The sequence below is a fragment of the Corapipo altera genome, unplaced genomic scaffold, assembly GCF_003945725.1.
Source record: "Corapipo altera isolate COAL_440 unplaced genomic scaffold, ASM394572v1 0, whole genome shotgun sequence".
Lineage (NCBI taxonomy): Eukaryota > Metazoa > Chordata > Aves > Passeriformes > Pipridae > Corapipo > Corapipo altera.
The window spans coordinates 14,604,089-14,622,413 of record NW_020884872.1 but is presented as its reverse complement, the minus strand read 5'-3'; the positions used below and the strand labels follow the sequence as shown (position 1 = coordinate 14,622,413).

At 41.6% G+C, this 18,325-nt stretch overlaps 1 protein-coding gene across 1 annotated transcript in view; it reads right to left on the bottom strand.

The window, feature by feature from the left end:
• The window catches only part of RPS6KA3 (ribosomal protein S6 kinase A3), a 76,486-nt gene extending 71,688 nt beyond the window's left edge, over positions 1 to 4,798 (bottom strand). Inside the window, exon 1 of the mRNA XM_027637563.1 lies at positions 4,635 to 4,798. Within this exon, the coding sequence (XP_027493364.1) occupies positions 4,635 to 4,706 (72 nt within the window). The 5' untranslated portion in view covers positions 4,707 to 4,798. The remainder of the gene's footprint in view (positions 1 to 4,634) is intronic.
• Positions 4,799 to 18,325: the final 13,527 nt, after the last annotated feature.

Sequence of the window (18,325 nt, the reverse complement as noted above, 5' to 3'; positions counted from 1 at the left end):
ATTATTCCCCGTTTGAAAGCCAACAAGACTGAAAAAAATAATTACAAGATTTTATTCTTGCCTGAAAAACTACTTAGAAGTTTCCTTATTGGAATATGGCTATTGTATTTGGGGAAAAACAAAACCAAAAACCAAAACCAAAACACCATCCCCAACCAAACACCACGGAAAAAACACAACCCCAAACCAGTTTCTTGAATGAGTTCTCAAAGCTGGTAGATCTGCCAACTGCCAAGATCAGTCAACACAAAGCTAATATTTTTGATGTGAAGAAATAATTAAACACCCACCTCAGTCTATGTATCATTGTGACTCTAAGTCAAGCATTTCAAATGACAAACAACTCCAGTTAATGTGACAGATCACAATCAATTCAAACACAACAGACAAGCCCTTAAACTTCAGTCTGCTTACATCTACTTTGTGTTGGATGCCCCAGCCGGGACAAGAAATATTGCCTGTGCTACAACAAACAAAACAATAACAAGATAAGAACTGCTGATGTCATAAGAAAACTAAGAGAACAAGCAAAAGTCAAACCAAACACCATCACGAGGAAACCAAGAGCTGCAGAATGCACACAACAGTGCATGAAGGTACTGAACTCAACAGAGCAAAGTATCTGCCTGCTCCTACCCCACCCAGCTGGCTACAGGACATCAGTACTATGTCATGGAGTAGGATTGTGTTAATCAAAACACAGAGCAGGTAAAAGGGTACCAATAAGGATACGAAAAAGCTGAAGAAAACCCACACACATCCCCAAACACTTTTCATGCAGATGATATTTTTCTCAGAAGTATTTACATATATGTAACATCTGTTTTCTATCACAGCAGTTCGTAGAATAGTGTATATTACTTAGATGAGAATTAAATTTCCAATTCCCATTTTTAACCCCGTGTTAGAAAATGTCACCCTATAAATCAGTGAGAAACAGACTTCAGAATACACTGGACTGACAGCAGGTATGTAGGAGAGGTGATAGCCAAGTGCTGCAGATAATTCTGCCTATAATGGAGAGACAACTAATAGTCTTCAAAATCCACAGAGACCAGTCCATTCAGGTGATCCACTTTGGCTTTGGATTATTTACCTGTGCAGGCTATACCAAATGTAAATATAGCCTTTGTTCCTGTGGAACACAAGTACAGCACTGATTACACCGACCAGTACAGAATGTGAAGAGACAATGGCAGCCGCAGGCTCATGGCTACAGGTGGCAAAACATCAGACGAATTTCAGATTCCAGGCCAGAGGTATATATTGACATAGAGAATGTCACACTGACATCAAAATGAAATTACAAAGCAAAATTTAAATTATATCAGTTTCTTTAAAGCATCAGTATGACTATTATACGCTGCTGCCTCATCTCACACAAAGCTCGAATAACTGTGGATACAGAATATAAAACAGGAAATTTGTGAAGGGAGATTCATACCATCTATTCAGACACCTAAACAGGTGACCACAAATCCTGTCAAGAGCAGTGGAAAAAAATGAACTTTCTCCACAGCCAATTTAGAGCACCCAAATTAAAACTCCTAAAGATAGCTGTCACAAATGCTTCCAAGAAAGTCTAGCAAATGGCATCTCCTTATGATGACCAGCTCTTTCTACATACTGGTGTCCAAAATTTGGCTGCCATAACTGTATTCATTCTATTCCAGCTGACATTAATATGCATAGCTGGGAGTACATACAGATCAAAGGATCAGGCTACTTATCAGGCATTCAAATACAAACTCAAATCATCAATACTTAAATTGCTCCAAAGCAAATGACTTGAACTAACAGACATATTCTCACCATGAAAGAAAACCCCTAAGCTTGTTACGAATCTTGAGTAGACCCTGAGTCTATAAGAGACAGCATCATTCCACAGCTTTAAAGGTGCTGTGATTTAAAACAGGAAGTTTTAAACCCGAAACCACACATTACATAGCCAAAATATTTTAAAAACAGTGTAACAACTTCACACATTGAAAAAGCTGTCAGAGATGCTATGTGGATCACTGACTTATTTATACCTTTAGAAACAGATGTCCTGCAAATGATCTCTGAAAACTATAAAGCCATAATTTTATCTAAAAGAAAATTATTTGCATTATTTCTTAAGAAAGATGACGTTCTATGGATCTGCTGTCCTGCACACCTAAGTTACAGCAGCTGTTTGTGGTTAACTACACTTCCAAAGTAAAGCAATTTAAAGGTATTCCAGTCCTCCTCCTAAATTTGCTCACACGTCACAGAAGATCACCTCCTTGGTGGTACCACTATAAATACAGGACTGTCCTGGGAAATAAATAAAAAAATAATCCAATTAAAACCTCCATGAGTTAGTTGTTAAGACAAGGAAAATGTCTGAGTTGAGTTTTAAAGCTCGATAATTGTAATTCTATGTGGATAATACAGTCTTACAAGAACTGTGTCAGCAAATCTGAGACGTTAGCGGAAACTCTTTACTCAGTGTTACAGCTAAAGACCTTATTAGTACAAAACTGTAACTGAAATCACGAGTTTCCAAGTGAATGTAAGAAATATTTTTGCTCAAGGACATTCTTGCAGCATAGGGTCTGTAATTAGGATATGGCTATGCTACACATAAACACAATTCATGCAAATCAAAAATCTAAGTGATGTATTTCGGTAGTTTGTTTATATATTTGACTTCAACTTATCTATTTTTATTGAAACTTCTTTTCCTGAAGACTCATTTCAGATAAGCAACCTTTCTAAGTCTAACTTTTTCCGCTTGAGTGTCATCTGAGAAGCTTTTACAGGTGCAGTCTGGTCTTTTCAAGAACTGAGTGTTTATTCTAGACTAGGGCCTTAGAGTGCAAACCTGTCAGCTCATTGCTGTTTCATGTTTTGTCAGTAGTCCTAGAAATTCTTTGGTGATACACTACTGTAGATGCATGTTAATGTGTTTAACTATTTTTTTTAGCAACAGGCAAAATACACTTGTTTCAAGAGGTTTATGAAAGAAGTTTAAAAAGAAGTCATGTCTCAAATACACTAAAGTAAGTTACAAAGTATAATCATGCACGTAGACACATTTCAAATAATGTACTCTATTTTGCTACCTATCCAGCACACATACTGTTCCTGAAGTTACACAAACTGCATGCAGTGAGCACGGAAGACTAAAGCAACAGTTAAGATCTTTTCTCTAAGTGATTAGTTTAAGTGATCTCTCATAACACCTTCTGCCTCACCCTCAAGCATCACAGTACTATTGCAGTTACTCCCCATTTAAAAACAATCATCCAAGATTACCACTTCAGAAATCAGTGAATAACTAGCAAGAATTTAAAAGTAACTAGAGTAACTGGCAAGAATTTGAAAAATATATCTGCCTGTCAGATCTGAACTGCAGGTTCTTCTGATCCCCAGAGATAAGTCCCTTTAAACAGAAGGATGACAAGACAAACATCAAAAGGACAAATACCGATACTGCAGAAACTCTGCACTGGTCTCTCTTTCTCACTAAGGAACAAGTCCTAACCTTGCGACTAATTATTGTGAGCTGGCCTGAGTCCACACCGTTCAAGATCAGCATCACTTGAAGCAGCCTGGCTGCGTATCAGCTGGAGCCGATTCAGGTAGAAGCTGCACTGTCAGAAGAAGCTTTTTCTTTCCAGACAGGAGTCTGGTCGCAAACTAGCAGACGCATTGTGGGCTACTAGGAACTCACGGAGCAAGCACGACTGACTGTGTAGGTGCAGTGTTTACACAGATCCACACCAACACAGTAGTAGGGGAAAAATTAACATAACTGAAGCCTTCTATAGCCTCGGACGCAGGCGACTTTTAATTTCCAGCCGCTCTCATTATCCCAGCCTAGGAAAACTGACACGCGTCCTGCCTAACAAGGGCAGGCGCACCACGCGAACGCCCCGCTACAGACAGCGGGAAACCCACACTGCGCGGCACCTCGGGGATGTTCCCAGCAACGCCGCCCAGCACAAAGCTTCACCCGTGCGAAACGTCCCTGCGGTTTCCCAAACGCTTGCGAAATTGCCGGCAAACCCCATCCTGCCGAGATAAAGGGGCAGCGGCACCGGGCGGGCACGGCCCCTGGCCGCCGCAGGGAGAGCGGCGCCGCGGCGGGGGGCACCGGGCACACGGCGGGGGGCACCGGGCACACGGCGGGGGGGCACCGGGCACACGGCGGGGGGCAGGCCCGGCCCTCCTGCCCACCGCGGGCCGCGCCGGCGGAGCCGCCCCGGGAAGGGAAACTCGCCGTGACAGTAATCAGACACCGCACTGGAACAAAAGCGCCCGGGCCGGCGGCCGCCGCGGAGGCAGGTTAACTCCCTCCCGGGAAAGGGGGCGGAAGGGGAGGGAGCGCGCCGGGAGCAGCCCGGTCCCGGGAAACACGCCCCGAGCCCCGGCCGGTGCCGGCCGTGAGTCAGTGCCCCGCGGAGGAAGCGGCGCGCAGGAGCCGGCGCTCGCCCCCCGCCGCCCGCCCGGTGCCCCCACCGGGCCGCTGCTCCCCAGCACCGGCCCCGAAACCCGCGGGGAGGAAACTCTGCCCGTGCCCTGAGCGGCAGCGGCGGCGGCGGCGGGAGCGCCGGTCCCGTCTCCTCCTCACAACTTTCCCCACAGCAACCCCCCCCCCCCCGTACCTCGGTGCTGCTCTCGGCCGTGCTCTCCACAGCCATCTTCTGCCACGGGTCCGGCAGCTGCGCCAGGGGCATCTTCCCCGCCCGGCTCCCGCAGCCTCCGCGCTCCGCGTTCCCGCTCCCCGGCGGGGGCGGCGAGGCAGGCGGCGAGCGCTCGGGACAGCCCGGCTGGCTCCGGCGGCGGCTCCTACGGCGATTGCTGCTGCCGCCGCGGTGCGCCCGTCCCTCCCCCGCGCCCTCCCCGCCGCCGGGCGGGGCCGCGCTGCGCCCTCCCTCCCCGGCCCGCGCCGGCTTCCGCTCACGACATGGCGGCCGCCCGCCCGCGCGTGCGCCGCGGCAGCGCTGCCCAGGCGGTTCTTAGCACCGAGAACCCGTGAGGGCTTCGCACCCAGCGCCGCGGCACCGGCGGCTGCGGAACCTCCCCGGGCTGGGGGGAGTGGGAGACACGCGGAGTTTGTTTGCACGAGCAGCAGCGCGGATGGAGGAGTTGGGAGGCGTGTGGGATGCGGCGTAGTGCAGAATATCATTAGGCAAAAGAGGGAAAGGAATTAGGGTGTAGGAATTTGTTTTTGTAGCGATACCGTTTAAGTAGTAGTTTGACTGCGTGAGTAGGAGTTGCCTCGAAGCGGGAAAGTCATACTTCCACAGGCCAGGAGACGTGAAGATAAAGTCGTCAAAAAAACCCCCCACGGGTTCTGAAAACAGCCCTTATTTTACTTTTTACCCTCAGCTGTTAGCTAGTACACAAACAGCTGACAAACATATACTGAGAGGCACAATGTATGCAGTGCTACGTGGTTCTCTTAAAATGTTAAGCACTGTAATAAACACCCATACTTTAGCAACATCAGCTGGCTTGGCTGATGCTGAAGAATCCTTGAAACATTAGACCAGCAGCTGAAGGTGGGTAGGCACCGGTGTCAGGCTTCTTGCTGTAGAAGCCAAACTTTCCAGAACTGTTTGAGAAGGCCACTTGGTTTTCAACAGCTCACGCTGTCCCAAAGCATTTCTGCATTTTGACAGGCCACGTGCTTTGTTCCATCCTTGGAAAAAAGTTAACATTCTTTAAATATTTGGAAGTCCTTTTTTTTTTTGAGTGGGAGGAATGGCAAGAGTGCTAGTAATTAAAAATGTGTGTGCGTGCATGCACACACCACTGTGATGAACACAGGCTACTTCTGTTTCTGCTTGGTAGCATTTTTGATCCTAGTTTATATTCATGTAAGCATAAATACCTATCTACAAAGAGGTACAGAAGAGTGGATAGGCAGTTGCTCATAATGACTCAGACTTCAGCTGGTCCTACAAGAGACTTCCATATCTGGAGTGAAAGGTCATAGCTGAATGATCACTTGAAGCCATCACCCCTGCCAGGGGAAGCAGCTGTGCCCTCTCCTTGTTCACTGCAGTTAAGTCTGGACCTTGCATCAGCCTCTCTTTTGAAGTGGTGTGATTGCTTGTGCTACCATGTGGTGAGTTAGACCAGGGAATAGATCACATCAAAACTAACCCTACCATTTTTGCCTTCTGTTGTCCTCTTAAACCGCCCACGAACCAACCCTATTAAAGGTTGAAGAGAGGTCAGGACTGCTTTCTTCAAACACGGTCAATAACTTTGGCCAGTTATTGGTATGAAATTTAGAACAAGGCAGTTTAAAACAGATAATTCAGTAGTGCTTGGCAGCCTTTATTCATAATGTTAATAGCAAGCGATAAGTTTTTGTACTCTGATCAGCACCAGGTCACTTCAGTCTCAGACTGGCTGCTGGAACGTTGAGCAGAAAACTCATTTTTACAGCAGTTGTACATTATGTGGTTGACACACAAATCAGGACTTCTAAAAAAGTCCTTGAGTTCATGTGAAAATCCATGATGTTAAAATAATTGTTACCTTCTATCCCTCTGGAAATACGAGTTTCTATTCCCTCACAGAGATAATTCGCTTGACTTTATCAGAGCTTATCCATTTGTATCTGCATCAACTACGGAGTCAGATATTTACATCTGAGGTGTGCCATTAGGTAGAAGAACCTGAGCAGCTGAAAGATGACAGTCACAACAGGAAAACTACCCCAAACCTAAGCTTGCATTTCACAAAGTTCAAGAAGTCCCTCTTTATAAAAGACTTCCTTCCTCCAAATAAAAAACTCCCTTACCATCTCTTTTACTTTCATAGTTGTCTAGTTCTTTCTTGCCATAGATACATATTCTAAATTACTTGTTTGAAATAAAAACTCTTTTAAAAGAAGAGTGGGTCTCATATTTTGGTTAGTGTCTCTACATTTTCTACATTGGTCATCTTTTGTCCTTCCCTGTATGCATCCTACAAATCCAGGATAAAACAAGGGCAAAGATCTTATGCATTAGCATATAAGAGAGCTGCAAACAATAGAAATCTGACCTCTTCTCTGTACTGAAGTACCGAGTGTAGATAGAAGTATACCACTTCATTGTTCAGGGGTTTGAGTATTATCACACCACACAAGTTTTATATAGGAGAAAGCTGCATCAGGATTTTAATAGGAGCTACTATGCAAGAACACACTTCAGGGCAAGAAAATCATCTGGAAATTGTCTCCACAGGGAAGACAAACATCAGTTAATCTCTGGGAGATGTGGGGGATTCTGACTTTCAAATCCTACTAAGCTCAGAGTTGGATCATCCTCCCATCAAGAGATAAGATGCTGAAGATATTTTGCCTCAAGGCAGTAGCTCCTATTTTTCGTTCCTTTTGTCTCAGGCCAAAGCAAGGTAATGCTTTCACCTGTGGCAGCAGACCTTTTCTTTTACCCACTTTCCCTCTGGACACAGCCATCACTGCTTGACTGTAGTCACCACTAAGAATTATCTGTCACCAGACTCGCTTTTGGGGGTTGATTTCACCCTTGAATAAGTGGTTGCAATCGTTATGGCATCCACACAGATGTTTTACATGTATTGCATGAGAAAATTTGATCACCTTTTTAGGAAAAGGGTAGCATCTGGCGGAGAAATGACAGTGCTGTATAAAATCCCATTAATCTGTCATATGAATTAGGTCAGCTTCACCTGCTGCATCATTTTTCTTTTCTTGCTTCTAACAAATCTCACTAAAATGTCACCCGATTGCAAGGCAGACATCAGCTTAATAGGACTAACCTGTCTTTCCCACAGAGGGCATCTTGATATGTGAGTGGCAGAAATTAGGGAAGCTTGCTTAAGGTTGGTGGTATCAAAGCCTGGCTTTGAAGTAGTACCTACTTACTCTTTGCAATTAATGCAGAATTAATTGAAGATTAATTCAGTAAATTCGGTAAATCACCATAGTCATGCCCAAAAAATAATACATATAAAACAGAATTAGTTTGCTAATATTGCTATCAGAATAATGTTTGGGAACTTGTACTTGCATTTTTAAAATACACATAAAAGGGGGGAAAAAACAAAGGAAACTATGGCAACAAAACCCACAATCTGACACTCATCTAGAAGGTCTGGTAGTGTATTAGGTGGAAATTATAATGCAGTATCTTCTGAATAGAATACGAAATAGTAAATGCAGTGAAGAAGCGTGAAATTCTGTTTGAAGCATTACAACCATAGTACTGAGGTATATAATTTGAATTTAATGCAGAGGAAAATAAACAGAAGTGCTGTCCAAATTTACATGGGAAAACCTCCAAGGAGTTAAAAAAATCAAAACCATTTATTTGTGTAGCTAGGGGAAAAAGAAAGTCTCTTACTCTCAAGACACCTGGATTCAATTCCTAGCAGATCACAAAGGACAATTGTGTAATTTAGTCAGTCACTTTTTATAGATGAGATTCAACTAAGGAGACTTAGTCTTTCTTCACAACGTTTTCAATAGTGTGAAGAGGCCGTGATTGGAGAAGTGTAAATACATCCTGCCAAAATAAACTAAGGAAGCCTTAGTGCTAATTAGAACAGGTTGCTCTGTGCTTTAGTTGCAAGTATAAAGAGCATCTCCTTAACCTCATTGGGATATTGAAAGGATGGTTTCATTGATGTCTGGAAAGCTGGCAAAGACCAGGGCAGGAGAGTCAAAGTGCTGCAAGAAGTTTCTAGGTGGTGTGAGTTGCCATAGCAGAGACACCAGAAGGATTTGCTGTACGAACCAGGGTTAGAGAGAGTTATAATCAATAATTAAAAAGGGAAGAGCTGAAATGAATGTCTAGCGTGTGTTAAGACTTAACCTGACCTTTCAAACAACATCTGCTGGAGGGTGCTTTCACCATTACAGGCCCCGGGATGATGGAATCCTACAGGAATGCAAACATTTCCGGCATTTTCCTCTGGCAGGCTCTTCTTTGAAGTTCTAGTCCTGCAAGTGTGGTAGGAGATGTGATAATGACAATAAAAAAACTTCTAAATCCCATATAAATTAGAGATACAGTGTCTGACTCACAACTTAAAACTGGCTTTTCTGGATGTATGTGTGTTTACATAAAATTGCACTGAAAGGGTAAAGCATAATGCATCAGGTTTGATGGTACTACTTCTCTGAGTTTTATCTGTGGTCAGTATACTAGCAGGGAATAATTGTGCCTGTGGTTTCTACGTCATGAGTGGAAATCTGGAGTTCAATAAAATATGGTCTCATTACAGCATACCTGTCTCCAAGATATGTTCTCCTTTTAGTGTTTCTGTACATACAGATAGCTCAGATTTATCTTCTGAGTGACAGAGCTTACCCTGTTCACCACAGAATATGAGAAGCCTTTTGCTGAGCTTTGAAATCTTACATGGAAACCTGCTATCAAACACTGAATACAAGTTGTCACCCCATTACAGTGGAACATTGAGAGGCAGATTAGAATTTCAGATTGTGGTATTTTGTGACAGAAAGGAAATGGTAGAGTATGAACAAGGGTCAGTCATCAAGAGTTGGGGTTCTCCTGGGTTAAATATGACAAAAGATAGCTATTTACAAAAAAGAAAAAAAAGTAGAGAGAGAAAAAAGGTATAAAGGTGATAGAGGTAGAATATATTATATTATACAAGATAATATAGCAATAAAAAACTTGTCAACTTCACAAATCACTGCTATAAAACATACCAGGTCCAGAGAAGGCCATAGCATTATATAATACCCTACTTCCACCAGGCCTAGGAGTTTAGGGTCACATACCTTTTTATTATTGTTATCAAATTAGGTCTAATTTAAAGAGAGTACTGACAAGCAAAGCCTAGTTTATCTCACTTTTTCTGGGATTTAACCTTAGTACCTAAATTTCCTGATTTTATGCCCTCACAATTAAATAGTTTTAATGTCCTCACTCATCCCTTGATCTCATTGAAAATTACCTACCAAATCATCCACTCTAACAATCTTACTCTTCACTTCCTTTTATAGATTATCCAGCATCTTGTAGCCAAGAATCCCTTTTAAATCTAGAAAGCTTCACTTTCTCTTTACTGATCCTTAATTATACTGAAGGAGATTCTCCTGACTGAGCTAACAGCTGTCCTTTATCCTGCTTGACAACTGAGCTGATGCTTGTTCCCAGCAATCTGCTGATATTTTCCAAAATACCTGCTGTCCTAAAAATACAGTTTGCTATCTCTATTAGCTTGAAAACTCAAGACAGTTCACTCATATTTGTGCCTTTCCTTTTTTCCTGTAGTGAACAAAGCAGTGGCATTCGGGAGGGGTCCAGGTTTGTGATTATGTTCAAAAAATGTTCTCCAGTGATCAATAAAACTTGTTACATTATCAAATGTAGATCAATACGGATTGTAATTATGCACGTTGTGCAACAGGCTGTATGTAGGTAGTATTTTCCCCAACTTCCCATATGATGTCTGCTGTTCCAGTACAGCAGGGGAATTCCTGGCATGAGCCCTAGCCCCCTCTGTAATTCAGTTATGTGATGGATTCACAATCCTATGTGTTGTTGATGTGTAAAAAAGGAGCTTCGCTGATGCTTGACTTACTCTTAAGTGTTTCTTCAGCACTCAATATTAGCTAGGCGTTAGCAAACTCCAAAGCATGGCACCCTTCTTTGTGTCCCATGGGTGATTTACTGGTGAAAAGGTGCCTACTCTAAATACAGATATTTTAGATCCCCGGCAATCATTTCAGCACCATGTGATGACACAGTTCCACAGTGAGCACACATTTCTTATCACGCAAAGTCAGCGCTTACTGAAGGGAAGCACGAACCTGATGGAAGACAGCTCATTATCTGGAAGCAGTGAAGAGAAACATGTTAGATGAAACAAACCCAGTCCCCTCATGAGTACCTCACTCTGTCCTGGCTGTGTTGACCCACTTTGTCCTATTTGGTGGAGCAAAGACATCCTCACGGCCTTGCTCCAGAGTCACAACCTTCCCCAAAGGAGTAGCAGGATGAGGAAGCAGCAACATTTATCCAGTATTGCAGAGCAGCTGAAGGCTGTGTTAAGATGTGGTACCCTTATTTAGAACTTTGGTGTTGCAAAATGGTGTGTATGCAACAGGTGAGTCAGAAACTGTAAAGTCTGTGCTATTTGAGCTGTCAGACATTCTGGGCTGTGGTGTGCTTAAGCTAAGAAGTGATATGGACTTGACCTATTATTAGATCGGGCAAGATGCTGTAAGCAGAGGAGGGGAGATTGTGGAAGATTTTTGGCTTGTTGGTCCTTCTCCAGTAAGTGCAAAGGAAGGTAATGTAGCATGTAGGATGAAACGGAAAGCGGATGCTGAGAATAGATGACTCTTTAAACAAGGAAGAGGAAAAAGAGCAGAACAGTTTTAAAGAGCATATAAGGAGCGGTTGTGTCTTGGAAGTGAATAGCCAGTTAGTCCTGTATAAGAATTTTTGTGTCAATATTTAGTGAATCACAGGAATTGTAAATGCTGTTGTGTTAACAGTGATAAGCCACAGAGATACTCTAAACATTTATAGAAATCTGGCAGTATTTTCTTTTTTAAAGTCACTTGATACAAGATTAATGAAAAAAACAATCATTCATTATCTCATGAAATCCATTACAACCAGATAAAATTTCCAGTGGCTTCAGCTAACTGCAGTAAGAAGAAAATTTTCAGCTCATGAGTTAATAGTCTTAGGTATTACATCACCACAGACAGTAGAAAGGATTAAATGAGTTTTCAGGATTATATTCCTCCTCTACTCATTCACTTTCAGCAAAACTGAAACTTTGTCTGACTTCAAAGATGCTATTTTAAAAATCACAATTTTCAGAAAGGAATGATGCTATTTTGCCTGCTTCACCAGAGTGAATGCTCATCTGCTGCACACAAATGAGCCACTTGCCCTAGTTGAACAAAAGCTATGATGAGGGCTTTGATCAGTGTTGACAGTGTTCCTGCAGTATTCCAGTGTCTCATTCCTTTTTGCTCTCTAGAACCATTATTAATGACATCGGTTGAGGGAGAGTGTAAATGGCAATAAGATGGCCATCTCCAGAGAGTGCTGAATCAGTCTGTTGCAAGGATGCCTTAATTATTAATTTCATTGCCACAGATTTTTTTTGTTTGATAGTTTCTCAGGACAAAGAGATGCTTTATTATCTCCTTAAAGCACCACTCATCTGTATGACAAAATTTGTACACCTTAGTCTACAGAAACACCTTTTACATTAGTGACACATCAATGCTCTTGTTTAGAGGATTACATTCCACACTGGGTTTATTTTTCCTCAGAGACAAGCAGGAAATCTGTCACTAATTTCCTTCCAGCCAGCTCTGACTGCCTTTTTCGGTCCTCTTAATCCTTTGTACATTTCTTCTTCTCCATTTTATCTTCTAAGACAGACCTGGTTCTCTTAACTTCATTCTTGTGTTTCTTTCAAGGTATTATTTATCCTTCTCATGCAGCTTGAAACTGACAGTTGGCAGAAGATTGCCTGCTCTCCCTGCAATACATTGAGTGGATTTGGGATGTCTGTCCACCTCATGTACATCTGTCTCCTCACTTACCCCAATTCCTCTTTCATACCTGTTCATCAGTATTTTTAATTATCTCTATATTTTATGCCATGCATCCAAAACTTTGCTTCCCCTTTTCACACCTAAACCCTTTCTCTTAATAAATTCCCACTTGCCGTACAAGAAACCATCCTCTCTAATCCTCCTTGTCAAGTGATCAGCTTCTCATTAAATCATGTACCTTCAGGAACTGTGTATTTGCAATTCAGCATTTCCTTCCTGTCTGTTGCCACTGCCAGGAGTTGCAGTCCCGTGGCTGCAAAGGTCTCATCACCTCTTGTCTCATCACTCACCGACAAAGCCAGGCTGCTCTCATCTCTCTCGACATTTCCACACTTCTTTCTGCTTCTTAGTCATATTCAACTTCATGGCTTGGCAGAACTCTGTTTTGGCTTATTTCACTTTTCTCCTTTCCTCCTTTGTTCATTGGCCTGTATACTTATGCATCTCCTTTTCTGCTGCTTCTCAGACTCATGCATTTTTTATGTCACTCTGTGCTTCAGGCTTCTCATGAAGAAAGCCCTGCTCTTCCACAAATCCCCTCGAGTCTTCTTCTATCCACCTTAACAGTGTCTCTCAGCTGCTGTCCCAGAAAGTTTTTTTCCCAAGTTAGAAAACTCTTCAAAGCACAGTTTTTGTACTGTCAAAAAGCAGAAGCTTTTCTGCCTCCCCTTTAAAAGTGAGCGGTGCAGTTACTTGAGAGAGGTATTTTTGCAGATGTGGAGCCACATTCTATGCTGTCTTGTGGGACTCACAGGTTGGGCATCTGAAGACTGATAGACTTCATATAAGGTCGCTTTTGAGCATTTTGGTAAATTGTTTAAAGTTTTCCCTGTTTTATTTAGGTGCAATTCTAAACTATTTGGAGGACTCATTCCCACTTCATACAAGGCTAAAATTGCTGTAAACATTATGTATTGGTGCTCTCTAAAGAAAGAAAGAAAGAAAAAAAAGTTTTATTCAGTTATAAGCCTCCAAAAATGCATATATACTTTTAAACAGAGAATGACAATAACAAAAAATACCTAATTTGACGTAGTGGGTGCAAAGGAAGTATATTATGAGTAGGCGTGAGTAAAAAGTTAAGCTTCCCTTTCTCTCTTTTATGCTTCTCCTTTACTGGTGCTGTAGAGACTGAAAATAACTCTGCTCTCAGTGATGTCATCACCATTAGAGGAATGCTGTCAGCTTAATTTGTTTTCTGACTTCAGCAAGGGAAATAGAATCTGACTGCTGACTCACTTGTTAGGTCTAAAGTAAGTAGTTATGCTTATTTCATCTATTTTGGCCACGAGTCTTTAAATATCCATCTCCTTCGTGGCAGGTACAGGTACTCCTGTTCTTGAAGGAAAAAGGAAACGTAGAGTCTGAAATAACTTTGCACTTTGTTATCATAGAGATGTGGTCTAAAGGAATATATAAGATTTTTGCAGGGTTGTCCTACTGAATAGTTTTTGTCCTCTATACTAGGCCACAGTGTTGGCCTAGTTGGTTGTCTGGGATGGTTGAGTTGTTACCTTCACCTCAACATGAGCAGCTGACGTAGCGGTGTCAGCAAGTGATGGTTTGGCTGCAGATCCACTGTTCAGATGCTTTTGGTTTTCCTTCCTGTCCTGCCCCATAATGTCTCTGCAAGCTGAAATGAAAAAGTCTTGTTGAAAATCAGTGTGCAAATGGACCCTCTTGTATCCATTTTATTATCTTTTGTTTTCCATGTACCTGCAAGAATTGCTCTCACCCACAAAGAATATTTTTTTTTATGTCTACATCATGTATTTTATGTACATTTTGAAAAAAATAAAACTTGCAGTTTAGTTTGGACTGGCAAAATAGCAGCAAATGGAGGCTTTTCCTGACAGCATACTTTTTTTTGGCTTTCCTTCTGTGTTTAAGTATCCAGGGGCCAGATCCTCTGCTGGCAGAAGATGAGAGGGGCTCTAGCTTTTTTGACCACTTTGCATCTTTCAGGGATTTAAAGTTTTGGCTGTCACTGACTCGCCTAAGCAAAATGGACTTGAGTCCATAATCAAAAGATAAGATATATTTCAATGCAATGAATGGCTCTAAATAGTCAAAGCAAAGAAGAGCACAGACATGAAATAAGAATAAGCAAAAATATACAGATTGTTTCAGTTGTGTGGTTTTCCTCAGGATGTTTAACTAGCATTGCCTTAGTTTCAATTTATTTTTCTATAAGCCTTATAAGTTATTTGATATCAGATCTAATCACATTTTTTGCCTTTAGCTTGTTTGCTTTTAGGTCCTCTGTCTAGAGTGTAGGTTGGAAGCTACTCCTTGCTGGTTTTTCACCCTTTTGTTAGGATGCAGGAGAAAAACATGCTGGCGTATATTTCTAAATTCTCATGGACTCAATGAATCATTTTTTTATTTGTCACACTTTTAATCATGTGTGTGTATTTCTGCAGGAAAAAATCAAGGAATTCTTGAAATTGGTGTCACAGCAACATTAACAATACTCACAGAATCACAGAATGGTTGGGGTTGGAAGGGACCACAGTGGGGTTACTTGTTCCAACCCTCCTGCTAAAGCAGGTTTGCCTAGAGCTGGCTCCACAGGATTGCACCCAGGCAGGTTTCAAATATCTCCAGAGAAGGAGACATTCCAGTGCTTTGTCACCCTCACAGTAGAAGTCAGGGCAAAGAACACCCCCTCTTCTTCCCTCATCTACCTGGTCAGCCATACCATCATGGAAGGATATCAGATTGGTTAAGCATGTTTTCCCATTCATGAAACCACTCTTTTATAACTCTTGCTCCAGAGATTAATTTCAATTTTAGAATTTATTTTCTTATAAACCAACTGAAAACTAATGGCAACATTTAATTTAAATATGAGGTACATGGGAAGGTAATCCCTTCCAACTCTGAATATTCTGTGACTGTGATTCTGCAATGTACTAGCACAGTAAAACAAAGAATAGAATTATTTTCCCGTTGAAACCATAGGCATAATTCAAATAAGTACCTACAGGAGCAAACCCCTAGCTTTTAAACTTTTATGTTAAAATGGCACAGTTCATCCAGTCATAAAGGATTGCTGCATAGCATTCTTAGGAGCTGTCAAAAGAGCTTTCTAATATAACACCACACATTTAAAAGATATTGTCTCTATACTCAGAATCAGATGCTGGCTCTAATGGTACTGACTATGGTAGTCTAATTTAAATCTGCTGTAGGAATCCTAGATTCAGGATAGTATGTATGCAGGATGAGGAAAATGTACACTACTAGCTGAGGTACTTATATCTCTGGTTTAAATGTGCTACACTAATATACTCAGTTTCTGTGAAAACATCCAAGTATTTCTTTTTCAGCCTGTAATAATTAGTGAAGATTAATGAATAGTTCCTTTTGCTCATGGACTGGTGAAGAACTTTAACTTAGAGAACCAAAATTTCCATGCTTCAGGGGCTCTGTCATAAACAAAACTGGGAAGGACTTCATCTTACATTCCACAGTGGCATCTAAAAAGTTCATGCTTAGTCTTGCTTTTTAATTTTGTGTATAGTTTGGTGAACTCTTCACATAAACTGATCTGCATCCTATAAATTGGCTTATACTCATGGCTTTTGAAAGGCAAAGACCATTAAAATCTCATGGAAATTTTGTCTGACAGAGAACCAAATAAACTTTAGATAGATACCTCGGGGTCTGACCCAGAGAAAGCTTGAGTAAATCTTTCTTCACTGTTACTACTGGCAGTTACTGAGCTTGTCAAACAAGCTGAAGGAGATCTCAGCTAAAGAAAAAATCTCTGAAAAATAAAAAATTATAGAAACAATAAGAAAACAACATTGCAAGAATTAGGAACTCAGCCTTATTGGTTGATAGGTGGGTTTTAAGGTGTTCAAAACCATAAGTATTAGTACTTTGTCTACCATAATACTGTTCTGTGTTTAGTGATGTTTAAAAAATGGTAATAACTGGGTTGAATGTCATGTCTTCGTATGGGTGTGTTCAAACTAACTGAGTGTCTACACCTAAGGGCTGGAGGAACACAAAGGAACTGGAGCCGTTTCTGTGTTTGATATTGTGTGCATTAGCTGATTGTGCATATGAAATACAATAAAAGTGAAGAACTCATGGAAGGAAAGTTCTTCTTGCCTTATGCATTGTGTAATTTTGCCTTAGAAAACAGAGTAAAGCCCATGTTTTTTTAAGGGTAATGTCTCAGATGAAGCCCTGAAATAAGTTATGTATTTGTTTCATCCATTGGTTCCTAATACATCTACTGATTTGTCCTGCTGCTTCTCTCTCATGGGTTAACCACTTGTATGAGCAATATACAAAACAGTACCTGGACAGCAGCTGGTCTGCATGCTTTATACTTGTCAGAGCAAAAGCAAAAGAAATACAAAACCCGACACAAGTTCAGGAAAAGGTAGTTCAGCTTGACTTTTTAGCTGGAGGAAGAAGCTAACACTGGTGTTAATTACGTACCTTTAAAAGTGCAAATCTTCATTACAGCTATTGTTGCCAGTTTGAAATCAGTTAGATTTACTGTCTATCACAATTCCTAGCTGCAACTGCCTCCATACAAAAGGCTGTAATCAAGGACTTGCCAAAATTAAATAGATGAATGCATTGATGTACTTATTATACCATTTATGATGCATTAAGTGCCAGGTGGATGCATGGACTATGAGATAATATAAAATACAGAGCAATCCCAGCTTTATGAGTCTGTATTGTTTTGTGAAACATGTCTAATGCCCTATTTTTCAGAGGCATTGAGACAACATACTTTCAAAAAACTTCTTCTAGGATGGAGAGACAGGTTTTATTAAGGTTGAGAAATGTTGGTTCTTCTAGCACGTCTGGAGCACCTTTTAATGGTAATGCAACTAAACTTCACTGTCTGAAAACTACTGTCTACTTTACTGTCTGTAAAGTAGAATGTGGCAATTATCATTGGCAATTTTGTAATATTGAGACATACTGTTAACTTCTAACAGTCTTTAAAACCTGGAAACAGTAGAAAGATGGATACACATGTAGCTTACGTGTAGCTGTATACACCGTCACTGCATGAAGATGAACCTGAAAATGGGAGCAAAAATGATAGTCACCTGAAATCAAGCTTAGCATTGTATCTGGAAGAAGCTCTCTGCACTCAGACAGTACTTTCTCAAGTGGAACAACAAATTGTGATTTTTCTTGTGGGCAAGCCTCTACCAAGCTTCTCAGCGCCTTGGGCAGCCACACTCACACACAGGCCTTTTCACCATCCTCAATGCCCTGTCACTAGGGCAATGCAGATGTGAGAATGAGCTGGCAGAACTCTCTTCTCCTGCACAAAATCAGTGTTGTACAAAACAGTTATCCAGTCACTTTAAGAACTTGCAGGGAATCCTTCAGCATAGTGCCATTCAGCTCGCCCCTAATTTTGAACATTTCTTGCCCAGAATGCAAGAGTTGCTCCTCCTTTCTTTTCTCTTCTTTCAGAAGGCACGGCAGGGGATACGCACCTGCCTTCCAGCCCACCACATCCTAAAGAGAGCCTTGGAGGTCTTCACAGAAGCCTCAAAACTGAGAGGTGCAAGTGGGGTCCAACCACATCAGGTGAGAGCTGCCTCTCACCGGTAGGAGCAGACTGCATCTAAATAGGTTGCATTTTCTGAATATTGCATGGGAAGCCTCTGGATGCTGGCTGACAGTGGTGGGCAGTTAGCAGTGTGCTGGTCAACCTTCCCTCCTTGGGCTGAAATGTTAAAAAACCCAATACCAAAACAGCCCCAA